This window comes from Austrofundulus limnaeus, unplaced genomic scaffold (assembly GCF_001266775.1).
Source record: "Austrofundulus limnaeus strain Quisiro unplaced genomic scaffold, Austrofundulus_limnaeus-1.0 Scaffold73, whole genome shotgun sequence".
Lineage (NCBI taxonomy): Eukaryota > Metazoa > Chordata > Actinopteri > Cyprinodontiformes > Rivulidae > Austrofundulus > Austrofundulus limnaeus.
Window position 1 is genome coordinate 1,381,076 of NW_013952475.1, and position 13,703 is coordinate 1,394,778.

At 37.8% G+C, this 13,703-nt stretch overlaps 1 protein-coding gene across 1 annotated transcript in view; it reads left to right on the top strand.

The window, feature by feature from the left end:
* Positions 1–3,355: 3,355 nt before the first annotated feature.
* Positions 3,356–13,703, top strand: part of jak3 (Janus kinase 3 (a protein tyrosine kinase, leukocyte)) — a gene marked incomplete at its 5' end in the record, with an annotated part of 13,105 nt that continues 2,757 nt past the window's right edge. The window contains 20 exon segments of the mRNA XM_014010791.1: positions 3,356–3,543; positions 3,619–3,736; positions 4,628–4,745; positions 4,895–5,040; positions 5,137–5,437; positions 5,683–5,799; positions 5,901–6,058; positions 6,138–6,249; positions 6,873–7,053; positions 7,935–8,056; positions 8,185–8,316; positions 8,415–8,502; positions 8,912–9,036; positions 9,320–9,458; positions 9,685–9,836; positions 11,415–11,565; positions 11,661–11,788; positions 12,501–12,690; positions 12,865–12,989; positions 13,383–13,555. Coding sequence (XP_013866245.1) covers positions 3,356–3,543; positions 3,619–3,736; positions 4,628–4,745; positions 4,895–5,040; positions 5,137–5,437; positions 5,683–5,799; positions 5,901–6,058; positions 6,138–6,249; positions 6,873–7,053; positions 7,935–8,056; positions 8,185–8,316; positions 8,415–8,502; positions 8,912–9,036; positions 9,320–9,458; positions 9,685–9,836; positions 11,415–11,565; positions 11,661–11,788; positions 12,501–12,690; positions 12,865–12,989; positions 13,383–13,555 — 2,964 coding nt within the window.

Genomic DNA, 13,703 nt, shown 5'->3' on the forward strand with positions numbered 1-13,703 from the left:
GTCATTAGCACCTCTAGTAATATATTTACTGAGAAAAATGGTGACGTGTTCAATACTTATTTTACCCGCTGTATGTCTGAGATCAGAACTGAAACTTCCATTATCCTTATTTTGTTTTCTATTTACAGTCTGACCACCACTAGTTAGTCTTGACTGCATCATATGATACTTTTATCACAAAATATCCTCTGCACCATATAACCTCATGTAATGACAAAGCATGCTGAGAAACCCACAGAACAAAGTTACCTTCATAAACCTGAGTGACCAATGGTTATTCTACAGACTAATTTTACTCTGATAAAAAGTTATAAACTTTTTTTTGTGCCCCATTTGTGGTGCCACCTAGATGAACGGTGCCAAATAAATAAAGTCATACCAAATATGTAACATAACTGAAGTATTTCGAAGTTTGGCATTCAGAGCCGGCATTATATATATATWTTTTTTTCTTAAAACTAGAACAGGAAGCTGCACTGCTGAAAAAAGGAAACCACAGTTTGTCAGCTAAGTCTCTTTTCTTGTAATTTCAGATACATCTATCTCTTCAAAATGCTCCCATTGGCTCTCACTACTTGATAACAACTTCCTTTTGGTTTGACGTGTAGCTGAGTAGATAAAACAAAAAAACATCTTTAACGCAGCTTAGCCCAGGTGTCACTTTTACTCACTCCTGCTTACTGGAAGACAGAATTTGTAACTGAGTTTTTGCCAACGCTCATGATGATATCTTGACTTGTGGCTTGTTTCTGTTGAAGCCAGAGAGCAGCTCGCTCCTCAACCCACTTATGAACTTTAAAGAAAGACTCTAGCTCCACTTGAAATACAAATTACTGCTTGAAATAATGTTTTGAAAGAATGAAGGATTATTTAAAATATCAGCTAACTCTTCAGCTGAAAATATTATTACTGGAATTAAAAGGATGTTTTTGTTAAACTAACGTGTCCAGGACAATGGAGTGGATTATAGAAACATTTTAAACTAAGTACGTAGAACAAGAAGGAAATGAGTCAGGGGGTCAAATTTGCATGGTTTAGAAAAAAAAAACAGTAAAAACAGCATGTATGTTTAGGAGAATGATTATTCATCTTTTATTACTTTGTGTCTGTGAGCAAAAACAGAAACAATAAACACGACACGTAACGTTTGTTCGACAAAATCAGGAAATCAGAACTTCCTGTCAGCACCACACAGAAACATTCTGGGAGCAAAAACGCAGACGTTAAAGGAGTAAGCCTCGGTGAACTAATTAACAAAACTAGGACCAAAGGTATGTAAAGGTAACAAACCAAAATATAATTTAGACCTAAAACTGATGTTTTAAGCTGTTTTTTATTTAAGCTGACTTGTGCCAGAAAASGTCAGAAATATACATTTTTTTACTGACAAGATACAGCTTTAAGTGTGCTTACTCTGTTAAGTTTAATATAACTTTAGCTCAGGCTTATATTTAAACTTAAATCTGATTTATGACATTTTAACTACTTACTTAGAAGTTATGACAAACAATGTGAGATATTTTTCATAAACAWTGATGATTTATTATTAATACARCCATATGAAACRATGTAAGTTATGTTAAYGAWGTGTTTCTGTATTTTACATGCTGTRTATGGTTCCTGGTTCAGTGACAGCAGAACATGGTGAGCAGTTTCACGATGCAGTGGAAATCCCCATGATTCTATGTAGGCTACAACATTTTCACACAATAATCAGCTTATGAGACGATGTGAGGTTCAGGTCAAACTCAGAACAGAGAAGAACTTCTTATAAAAAAACATGTTCATTTGACTTTAAATGATTTGGATCTTGAGCTGTCTTTCCTAGGTCAGAAATTAAAGTTGTCTTAATCCCCATACAAAAGTACAGCCTTCCCTGAAGAGTTTAAACCTCCTTGTGTCAGGAGTGATCCGTGACAAAAGGGTGACAGCAAAGGTCAAAGGGAAGGTTTCCAAGACAGTGAGATCAGCTCTGTTTTAGTCAAACTCAATTCAAATTCAATAAAAGTTAATTAATTCCAAAGAGAAATCAAAATGTTGTAACTCACATTATGCTGGTTTATTTAAAGAGTTGTTATAGATACTGATGGCTGTGGGCACGAAGGGTCTTGGTCCCTCTTACAGTGGATCTGAAGAAGTCTCTGGCTGAAGACACTCTGTTGGATGTCAGTCTGATGAAGTTGTCCACAATGAGCTTCCATTTATGAAGAATACTTCTTATTACAATCATCTCCAGAGGTTCTAGAGGAGTTTCAAGAACTGAGCGAGCCTTCTATATTAGCTTGCTGATGAGATGATTGTTTCCACACCAAGGCACAAAGCGGTCCACCACCTCCCCACTCAGCTTCCTGTCCTTCTCTGATACACAGAGTCATCCGAGCATTTCTGCAGATGTCTGTCTTGTACTGGAAGTCTGAGGTGTAAAGTGTGAAAAGGAATGGTGGGAGTACAGTCCCCTGTGGTGCTCCTGTATTAATTGGAGACATATGGTTTGGAGACAAAGAATTTTACAAAACGATGGTAGCTGAAGATGTTGAGGTTCTCCTTGCGAGAGGGTGGAGTGAGGGCAGGTGGAGGAGAATGAGACTCGAAGAGGAAACAATCAGAAGAAAAAGAAGTTAAATTATACTAGACAAAATGTTGTTTTGTTGCAGAAAACAAGTATGCAATGAAGATGTACTATACCATTGCCTGAAGCTTGTTTTGAAATCTAATTTGTTCAAAGAACACATTAACAAACAACTGTCATTGGCCAAAATACTACACATAAAATAATGAACTGTACAAATCTAACACTGAACATAATGAGCCAAAAAAATAAGTAAAATAAAATACACGATACAATTAGAAATGAAATAAAATCATTTAAATAGCAAAACTTAAAAGCTGCATAATTTAGATCTGAGATTTGAAGCAGGAATCTCCTGGTTGGGAGGTGAGAATTTACCCACAATGCCAGGCTCTCAGAGGGACAATATCAGACCAATACATAAGGAAAATTTGCTGATATTTCCGAGTGCATCCTAATGAAGATCAAATACTTCAAAAACCCTAAATGGTACAAAAACTAAAATTCATAGCAAGAATCTCCTGAATACTCAACAAAGAGAAGTTTGAATGGTTGCGAGTGCATCAAGCATGCAGGAGTAGGTGGTAAATTGAGGACAAAACAAGATCTTCATAACGTGCATTGAAAATTGCCCATCATTGAGACTTTGTATGATTTCTCCTGAGGTAACACAAAGCTACTTCCTGGTCAAAACGAGAATGATTTTGTGATTTGTCTGGCCTCCCTGCTGTTTCATGTTGAAATGCAGATGTCGATTTTCTTCTCAGACATGCCAATGGATCACAGAGAGGACGAGTCCACCCCCTTGGTGATCAGAGACCGGAAAGGCAGCCAGATGTCCAGCTCGAGCATGGCCCCTGGTTTGCAGGTGCACCTCTACTATTTCCCAGGCATGAAGGACACGACAACAATACAAATCTCATCGGGACAAATATCTGCAGAAAACGTCTGTATCAAAGCAGCAGAGAAATGTGGTGAGCTTTTTAAAGTGTCTGATGGCTGCATTCTGAAGTGTGACCATGCTTTTAAACAGACTTTTCTTTGTTTAGGCATCTTACCCGTATACCTCAGTCTTTTTGGTTTGGCATCTGCTGATCTGTCGTCTTGGTATCCTCCATCACATGTGTTTGACTCGGATGAAAGTTTAAAAGTTCACTTCAGAGTTAGGTAAGTGACCCCCCCCCCACCCTAAAATGTATACGGTAATAATTTGCACCAGCAATACAAACCTAAGGCTGCTACATACTCTGCAAGAACTAAGATAATTGATTTTTCCCCTCTCCAACAACTACTTTGTGATTGGTCTGAAAATTGAAGTGGGTATGGTTGATAGAAAAAGATGGAAATGTTGACATGTACTTTCTGAGTTCTGCATTTGAATTCCTCCTGTTGTATAAAATGTAACGAACTGAACAAGCATTGTTCTTGTCAACTTCAGAAAAACAGCCTTCTCTACTCTTGCAAAGTATGGAACAAGATTTGTGACACACAAAAACTAAAACTGGGCGATAGAGACACAGACCAAGTAGACCATTATAAAAAGGATGATGAGTGCGAGAAGGACTTGTATGCTGAGAGGAATGATTACTGAGTGAGAGCAGCTGAGGCTAATTAACAGGTGCAAATGATTAACAGAGGACAAAGATGATGGAGGGAAATACTAGTCAATGACACAGGGGAAAACAAGTAAACATACTGAAAAGAAGACGATCAAAAAGAAAATAAACAAAACCTCATGACTGAACTGTAACAAATAACAAAAACAAACTCAACCTTCAAAACCAACACAAAATCTCAAAAAGCATGACAGATGTGGTTGGACTTTAAAGACTGCAACAAAAATGCAGCGATTAGACAGTTGCAGGAAAGGGAGAATATCAGAAGTTATTTAACAGGAGCACAATTTTCCAGATTTTGGTCATGGGTAAAATATGTCAGAGTTTCACTGATCTGATCCACTACAGATCAAACTGAGTTATATACAGCTGAGTTTGAAATATTGTAAAATCAATTACAAAATAAAGCTTTCAGTCTTTTATTATTTTTCCTTGTCTTCAGGTTTTTCTTTAAAAACTGGTTTGGYCAAGAATCAAGAGCATCATATCGCTACAGTTTGACAAGCGACAGAATCAATCCAGTGCTTGACTACAATGTCATTGATTATCTGTTTTCTCAGGTAAAAAAATAAGATCCGTTTGGTTAATTTTTGAACCATACACTCATTGATTGACAATTGCATGTTTCATGTCTTAGTTCGGTAGTATATACACAGTTATATACACACAGTTTGCTTGGTCTACAACCTTGGTTTGTGTCGGTTGTTAGATGCGAAGTGATTTTGTTGCCAGTCAAGCAGGGATCGCTCCACCTTTGAGCGCTCAGGAGGAATGCCTCGGCCTTGCTGTGCTGGACTTGTGGAGGATGGCTAAAGAGCGCCATCAGAGTGTGAGAGAGCTCTGCAAGACTGTCAGGTATTTACATTTGGGGATGTYATAAACAGCAGAGTATTAGGTGGAACACATCTGTTATTTTTACACCAAATCTTTTTTGTTTTTGGTCCACCCTAGCTATAAGTCATGCCTTCCCAAGTCACATCGCCTCGACATYCAGAAACGAAACCGTCTGGACCGTTTTCGAATTCGAAAATCCCTAAAACGTTTCATGAAGAAGCTGGGGAACTGCTCAGTGGACGTGTGCAGCCTGAAACTTAAATACCTGATTGAGCTGGCTGGAATTCAGCCCTCTYTGGGAAGCGAGACCTTCCATGTGAACTGTTTTTCCTCCTACTCAAACACAACCTTCTCACTTGTGTGCGTCAACGGGGAGACGGGAATTCAAACTAGTGAAGGTTCTCCTGTTGGAATCGTGGTAAGAAAAATGTTGTGCTGAAGTGGGAATGTGGGAAATGGTAGGAAGTTCTTAAAGAGACAGAGGCCAATTTCAAGATGTTTAGATAGGCTATGATGCAACGTCAAATTTATTTTTGAAATATACAGCATTTTCAAAACAACTGAAGACAACAAACTTGATTTTTGTATAGAATTGAACTCTGCACCTGAAAAATACATAATACCCCTTCTTTAAAAACTATGAAACTCATTTTCCCCCTATAGGAATGGCTGACCTTTTGTGATTTTCAAGAAATTGTAGACATCAGTATAAATAGCCAAGAGCAGGCTCCACAGGACAGCAGGATGGTCACCATAACTTGCAAAGATGACAGATGCTTGGTAAACAGCAAGTTTTACACATAAACATTGATATGTTTGTATTTTATGAAATTAAAGCTTTGTTTCTGTTTTATACTGTACTTGTTGACTTCTCATGACAGGAAGCTAAGTTCCAGAGTCTGAAAGAGGCACTCTCGTTTGTGTCTCTTGTTGACGGCTACTTCAGGCTCACCACAGACTCCAGCCACTTCTTCTGCCAAGACATCGCTCCGCCAAGTATTCTAGAGGGCCTCAGCAATCACTGTCATGGTCCAATCACGTGAGTCACGTTGACCGTTCATTCGGTTCCATTATTTAAACGTGTGTGTTTTAACTCTGCCGCGTTGTGTTGTGTTTAGTTCAGAGTTTGCAGTCAATAAGCTAAAGAAGTTGGGATGCAAAGGCGGGACCTTTCTGCTCCGGCAGAGTCCCAAGAACTACAACAACTTCTTCCTTACGGTTTGTGTTCAGGTAAAGATGGTAACACAAAATAATAATTTAAGAACTACTTGATGAACTCGTCATGTTTTATTGTGCTACAATGACCTAACAAAAAAAAAATAGTGGAACCCTAAACCACAGTATTGTTCTTTGATCCACCACCAGTTTAGAAATGTAGCAAAAACTCAAAAGTCTAACCTTCTGATTGAAATTATAATAAGTCTGATGTGGACTTGACTAGTTACAATACTATAAATCGGGGTGTCCAATCCTGGTCCTTGAGGGCCTCTTTCCTGCATGTTTAGAGTGTTTTTTGCTCAAACTAATTTGATTTAAATGAAGGGGTGGTTAACAGGCTTCTGGAGAACTTAAAGAAGTTAAGTGTGAATCCAGTGTCCTCGGTGGCCATAATTCAACACAACAGCTATGATGTTGTCTATTTTCTGAAAAATAGTTGAARTGATAGGAAAGTTTTTATCAAATTGGGTTAAGGCAGATGGTCGCGAGCCCACTGCTGGTTTCTTCCCCAGTCAGCCCTCTCCATTGGCGCCCACTCCCCCCACTAATGAATTGAGACTGTGTATAAACTGAACTGAATGAATAATGTTTTCTGTCACCTCCATTACTAAAATTTGTTGATTTTGCTTCTCCAGACGCCACTTGGACTTGACTATAAAGACTGTCTCATCACTAAAAATGAGAATTACAATTTTCTTGGAGTTCAGAAATCATTTTCCAGCTTGAGAGAACTCACCAACTACTATCAACAAAACAAGCTGCTGATGGCTGAAATCCCTGTCCAGTTGACTCGCTGCTGTCCACCTCAACCTAAAGGTATCGTTGCCAAACCATGRTTACAATGATATAGTTATGCACTAACTTACATGGATTTAACAGAGAACATATAGTAAAACTTAAGTAATATTTTGTATTTTTTAATTTTCTGCATTCTAATACATATGTCTGAAATCTTAGCTAAGAACCAATACATAATATCCAGTCCTACTGCCCTAAAATTCAAGATCTTAGTTTAGATGTATTGGTTTTGTTGCCGGGGTGGAGCTAGGCTTTTTWGCAAGAGGTGGCACAGARTTGGCCAGRGTGTTTATGGTGGCACATACAAATAAAAAARGTACTCCTTGTTTAAATACTCAAGATGTATGCCCCATAGGTCCAAGTGGCTTTAATTCAGTTGTTTTGAGAAATACTGAGCGGAAAGTTTGTATGATAGTAGCTAACGATCCCAAAGACATACCGAATGCTAGTCACAACTTATTATGCAGCCATTTTTTTGACATGCAAAGTTAAAAATTATTGTAGAAGTAGCCAAAAACAATATTTACCAAATTYTAAATGTTAATCAAAAAATTGGATTGCAGATGCCATTCCCAAATTAAGCTAACCACTCATGCTAATTTTACAAAGGGTTATAATTCAGCCTTTTTAAATATACACTGCTGAAAATTTATACAAYACAGTAAAGCCACAATACAGTTTTATCATGTTTGATAAAATCTACAGTAAATGTAACTACGAAATTCAAGATCCCCACCCACTTGTAAAATATTTTGTGGTAGTAGCTGAGGTGGCCAACCCAGCCACAGTGCTGGGTTGCTGTGTCAGGATCAAGCATACTAACTTTACCTCGGTTCAATACATCTGTGCAAACTTTATGCACTAACTTTAATAAAAGTTGCTTTATCCTCTTCCCAAAGAACTCACAAACCTAATAATCATAAGAAACAGCAGTGCGGTTGAACACGGGTCCCCATCACCTGAAAGGAACAAATTCAACCACATCCAGTTCCACACRATCAAGTATGAAGACCTGAAATTTGTAAGTGTTTGGATCAGGCCTCCCTTTTATCACTTCTACGCTTTTGCTTCCATAAACTGCTTTCATTAGTTGTAATTCAATTCAGCCATCAATGTTTATTAGTTTCTGTCTGTGTTTTATCATGGCAGTGTGACAGTCTTGGACAGGGATCCTTCACTCGAATTTTTAAAGGTGAAAAAATGGAAACTCACGAAGAGGAAGAACACACGACAGAAGTTCTTCTGAAGGAGCTTGATCCTGAGCACAGGACCTGCTGGGAGGTGGGATTTTATTTTTTGCATATGAAGCAAAGCATTTAAAAAAGCTGAATTTAATTCACAGATTACATGCAATGTGTGAGTATTTGTTTCTCTCCCAGTCATTCTTTGAAGCTGCCAGTTTGATGAGCCAGATCTCACACAAACACCTCCTTCATGTGTACGGTGTTAGTGTTCACGGAGACAAAAGTAAGTTGGAATTAAGTGGCATGTTATTAATGATTATCATTTCTATGTGACTGGACCTAATCATCTGCAAGTGCCACAAAAATACATTTCATTTGGGAAACCTGTAGAAAGAGTCTTTAATTTCAGTGTGTAGATGTGTGTGTGCATGGGTGAATGCCTGAAGTGTAAAGCGCCTTGGGTCCAAGTGGATTTGATAAGACGCTATATAAGTTCAAGCCATTTAMCATTTTATTTGGTCAAATTAAAAAAAAAATGTCAAAATGGTGCATCGTTCTCTTCATACTGAGCTGACCACAGTGACATGTTCAGAATCCTCATATGACCGAGCTCAGCCTCTGCTCACGTGGGTGAGCATTAGAGAATCAGTTTGAAGTCCAGCTGTATAAACTGACCCCTCTGTGCCTTTCAGACATCATGGTACAGGAGTTTGTTAAGTACGGAGCCCTTGACCTTTACTTGAAAAAAGGAAAATCTCTGTCAGTGAGCTGGAAACTCAATGTGGCCAAACAGCTTGCATGTCTCCTCAATTATTTGGTAAGAAAGATTTGAATTTTAACAACAATAATAATAATAATAAAATAAAAGAAAGAAAGAAAACAGATACTGCGGCAAGTTTAATTTTCCTGTATRCATTGATTTTATAACTAGCCTAAATTACAGCATTTTATTCCTGTACCCGTGTGTTTAAAATCATATTAACATCCAACAATAAGAAAATGGTAGAATCTGTAAACTACTGATTTAAAATTACAGACAGAGATATTTTCACAGAAATAGTTAATTTTGATGCGTCTACAATAACATAACTGCCTTGCAGGAAGAGCAAAACATTGTTCACGGAAATATTTGTGCCAAAAATCTGCTGGTGGCCAGAGAAGAAGACCCCTTCCAGGGTATCACTCCTTTTATCAAGCTGAGTGACCCAGGCATCAAAGTCGCCGTGCTGAGAAAAGATGGTAAAAGAACATTTTGTTTATGTCTCTTTGTGTCTTTCGTGTGTAATAAAACCACATTACAGAGAGTACTTAGTGAAAGTTGACTCAGGAAAGTTAGAAAACAAGCCTTTATATAATAAAATGGGGGGAAAATTCATTTTATCAGATGCAATGAAAAATGTATTTTAAGCAAGTTCACAGGTGACTAAATGTTTCAGTGTAATAAATCACATTGTTGTTTCATTAGCTATCCTGCACAGGATCCCCTGGGTAGCCCCTGAGCTGCTCGAGTCCCCGGACAACCTGACTCTTGAGTGTGACAAGTGGAGCTTTGGTGCCACTATGTGGGAAATCTTCAACAATGGAAATCCTCCATTACAAAACTGGAACCTGTTTGAGGTATAAACAGTGCTGTGATGTTGGTTAAACTCAGGAATATAGATCAAATCAGATTTTTTTTACGTCAACACTGCATTTAAATTTTCTCCCTTTTCACAGTGATGTGCTGCAAGTAAAATTTTCTTATTCATAATGAAGATGCCGTTTAGAGAAGAATGACAATAACACAAAACCCATTACAATGAAATATAATTGACAAAATTTAAATGCCATTTTGTCATTTCTACACTTAACAATTGACAGGAATACTAAAGTCAGCACATTGGCACACGTCAATCAGCGTAGCAGTCATTTTAGTGGCAGTAAATTCCATAAACATGAAGTTGTTGCATTTTTACAGATTGTTAAGCAGGACTGACTGTAAAAATCTGCACCTTTTGTTTATTTAATGTTAAAGTAATGATGATTCTTACTACACGAAGTCCAGCAGCAGAAGGTGATGTTTGTTTGGTAATGGCAAAAAGCGTCTTAAAGACTTTATCAATTAAAAGGCTTTACTTTTCCACACAAGCTGTTTTATTTAATACAAAACAGGGCATATATTTATACAACATGTCCTATTTCTGTATGTCAAAAAATACTAACCTACTAGGAACACTGTTGCTGTGGCTCAACTCTGGTTTAAGGTTAAGAAGACAGTTTTTTTCCGGACATCCTCTGCTGTCCCATAGAGGGAGTTGCTATAACTGCACTGGTCTCTAAAGACAATAATCTTGTCTTGGTTACCCTGTCTCCTGGGTAAACTCTGTTTACCTGAGTCTCAAAGCATGCAATTAAAGATCACCTTTAGGTTAACATTACAAGTCGTTTATAAAAATGTTAAACCAAAGAAAATAAGGAGTAAATTCTAATGTATTTATTTACCGCTGTAGTTGTAGCTATTGTTATTGACTATAACTGTAGAAAGCATTAGTGGTGTACAAGTACTCACACTCATTTAAATTGCCCCGATACCAGTACCGATACCACATAGATATTCATTTGAATGTGCTGAGGTTTGCATTTCAAGTGTTGTTGACATGTTTGAGATGTATGCAAGTTGAAAGACAATCTGATTTGTTATTTTTATTTGTTTTAAATCGTTGCAATGATATTTATCATGCTGCATATCTGATTTGATCCAGTCAAAGGGGCTGTAGACCTAAATGGAAGGAGAAACACTGTTCTAAATAAAATAAATGCGTTTTTAAAGTCACTGTGTAATGTTTAGGTTCTAACTCAGTAAGTATCGGTACTCGGTATCGGTAAGTGCCCAAACTTGTATTTGTTCTCATTTTGAGAAAAACTGATACTGGGACACCCTGAATGATTATATCATGTTTTGCCTCTATTTTCATCACAATGCATGTTAATTAAAAATATTTACTGACTGCATAAGATTAACAGATGTTATTAAAAATTAACTACATTTGTTTAAAGGTTTTATTGCTGTTTACGGTTAAAGAGAATTGAAAAGTCTGTGTACCAGTGTAAAAATTATAACTACTCAGAATCCAGAATTAGAGATGTCACTTTTTCCTGATTGATCAATGATCCATAAAATGTCAATAAGTATTGGCACTAATGCCCTTTTTGTAGAAGGAGAAGTTTTATGAGAACAAGCAACAGCTGCCTCCCTCCCAGTGGACAGAGCTGGCAGATCTGATTGGTCAATGTATGGACTACGACCCAGCTTTCAGGCCGTCTTGTCGCAGTATTATCCGTCAGCTCAACAGTCTTGTCACATCAGGTAAAAAAATACGTGCTTGTGTAATATATTGCAGATAATTGGTTCAAATCTTAGCATCTGATGAATGTACCAACTACATTGTTGTTTCTTGACAGACTATGAGATACTGCACGCCACTGAGCCGGTCACTCAGAGTTCTGTGTGCAGAGTTCTCAGTCCTGCTCAGCCCGATCACACGGTATTTGAGGAGAGACACCTGCGCTACATCCGTCCACTGGGAAAAGTAAGAAGGAAGCTACAAACACGATTTTACCCAGACACTCCTGGTGTTCAAAAGGGAACATTTCATTCAAAGTCCACTTTTATAACCATTAAACACATTTTGGTATGCACTTTTAGTCTGTAGGAGTGCAGAAATTTTTTATTTAAAGTCTCCCAGAGCTGCGTAGATATCTTTATATTCTGCTTGGGTCATATTTTTCAACCTGTTCAGTTTTCTCTATTTTCTATGATGTTTTCTGAACTATTACATCACAGTATTTGTGACGGAACCGACAAATAAGGTCTGGACTTATCTACAAGTGTGTCGTCTTCATTCTCCTCTGGTTCTGGGTCTGACTCTGGCTCCAACATGTAAGGCTGGATGGACACGTCTTACCTTGTTGACATCTTTTAATTAATTTGTAAAGAAAAAAACATTTCTGCGCCACTATATAGCTGTAAACTTCTTTCTCAAAGTACAATGGACCACTCTGGAAACAGGAGGGGGGTGGGGGGTGGACGCCTCGTTAGAGACAGCCTCGAAACGAGTTGATCTGAGACACACCTCAGAAAAGGGGTGAAAGAGAGGCTTGAACAAAGCATTGCACCCCTATAATGTGTCATATCTCATGTTTCACCGTCTGTCACAAACAGAAAAATCTGTGTCCAAGAAACAGACAAAATATGTGTTTTCTCTTTGATTTGACCAACTGTGTGACTCAAAACCTTCGCAGGGGAATTTTGGCAGCGTTGAGCTTTGTCGTTACGATCCGCTGGGTGACAACACCGGGGAACTCGTGGCTGTGAAGAAGCTGCAGCCCAACAAACAGTCCAATTTGGACGACTTCTTCAAGGAGATCAAAACCCTCAGTGTGTTACATTGTGACTACATTGTCAAATACAAAGGAATCTGCCACAGCATGGGTAAAAACACACGTATTAGCTAATATCTTCACCTAATTCGAAAAACAAGTTCTGTATTTTTTTGACACATTCACCATCATGACATCAGGAAAACTGCAATTGTTTTATTCCTAATGGATTAGATGCAGTTATTTTAGCTCTTCAAAGAAATGCAAAACATGTTTTTGTTCGTAGGTCACCTCAGTATGAACTTAGTGATGGAGTACATGCCCCACGGCAGCCTCAATACCTACCTGGCGAGTAACAGGCAGAACATCAACAGCAGACGAATACTACTTTTTGCCTCTCAGATCTGTAAGGTGAGGTCTGTTAACTAAAAATACATGTTTTATCTTTGCACTAATAGGTGAAATAATGAAGTCTTTCAAGTTTGGTTAGTTTTTTTTTTTAAATGAACCTCTGCTGGTAAACGAGACATCTGATCGCATTTCTCGCCAAACAGAAAACAGTGGTTCTCCCACTCATTCTCAAAGAAAAAAAAAATACTTTTCATACCTAACTGACAGCCCAACACAACCAGTTGGAAAGTTTTACGGTAGACTATATTTATTTGATCCCAAGAACAGGAAGCTGTGCAATGGCCTATTGAAACCAGTTTATGCATTTTTTATTGCTTTTATAAAGTTAAACGTTACATGAAAAAAGAACACACAAAAGAAAAAGGTTTGTTTTTTCTGTTTGACTTTTCCCAGGGGATGGAGTACCTTCACAGTCTGCGTTACATCCATCGAGACCTCGCTGCCAGAAATATTCTTGTTGCCAGTGAGTCGCTGGTAAAAATCGCTGATTTTGGAATGACCAAGTTTATTCCTAAAAATACGGAGTACTACCGCATCCAACAGCCTGGACAGAGCCCCCTCTATTGGTAATTTTTAAAGCCAATTTTGAAATGTGGATCAATTGCTTTTGTTCTGGGTTATAAAACAAGGATCGATATCTATCTATCTATCTATCTATCTATCTATCTATCTATCTATCTATCTATCTATCTATCTATCTATCATCTATCTATC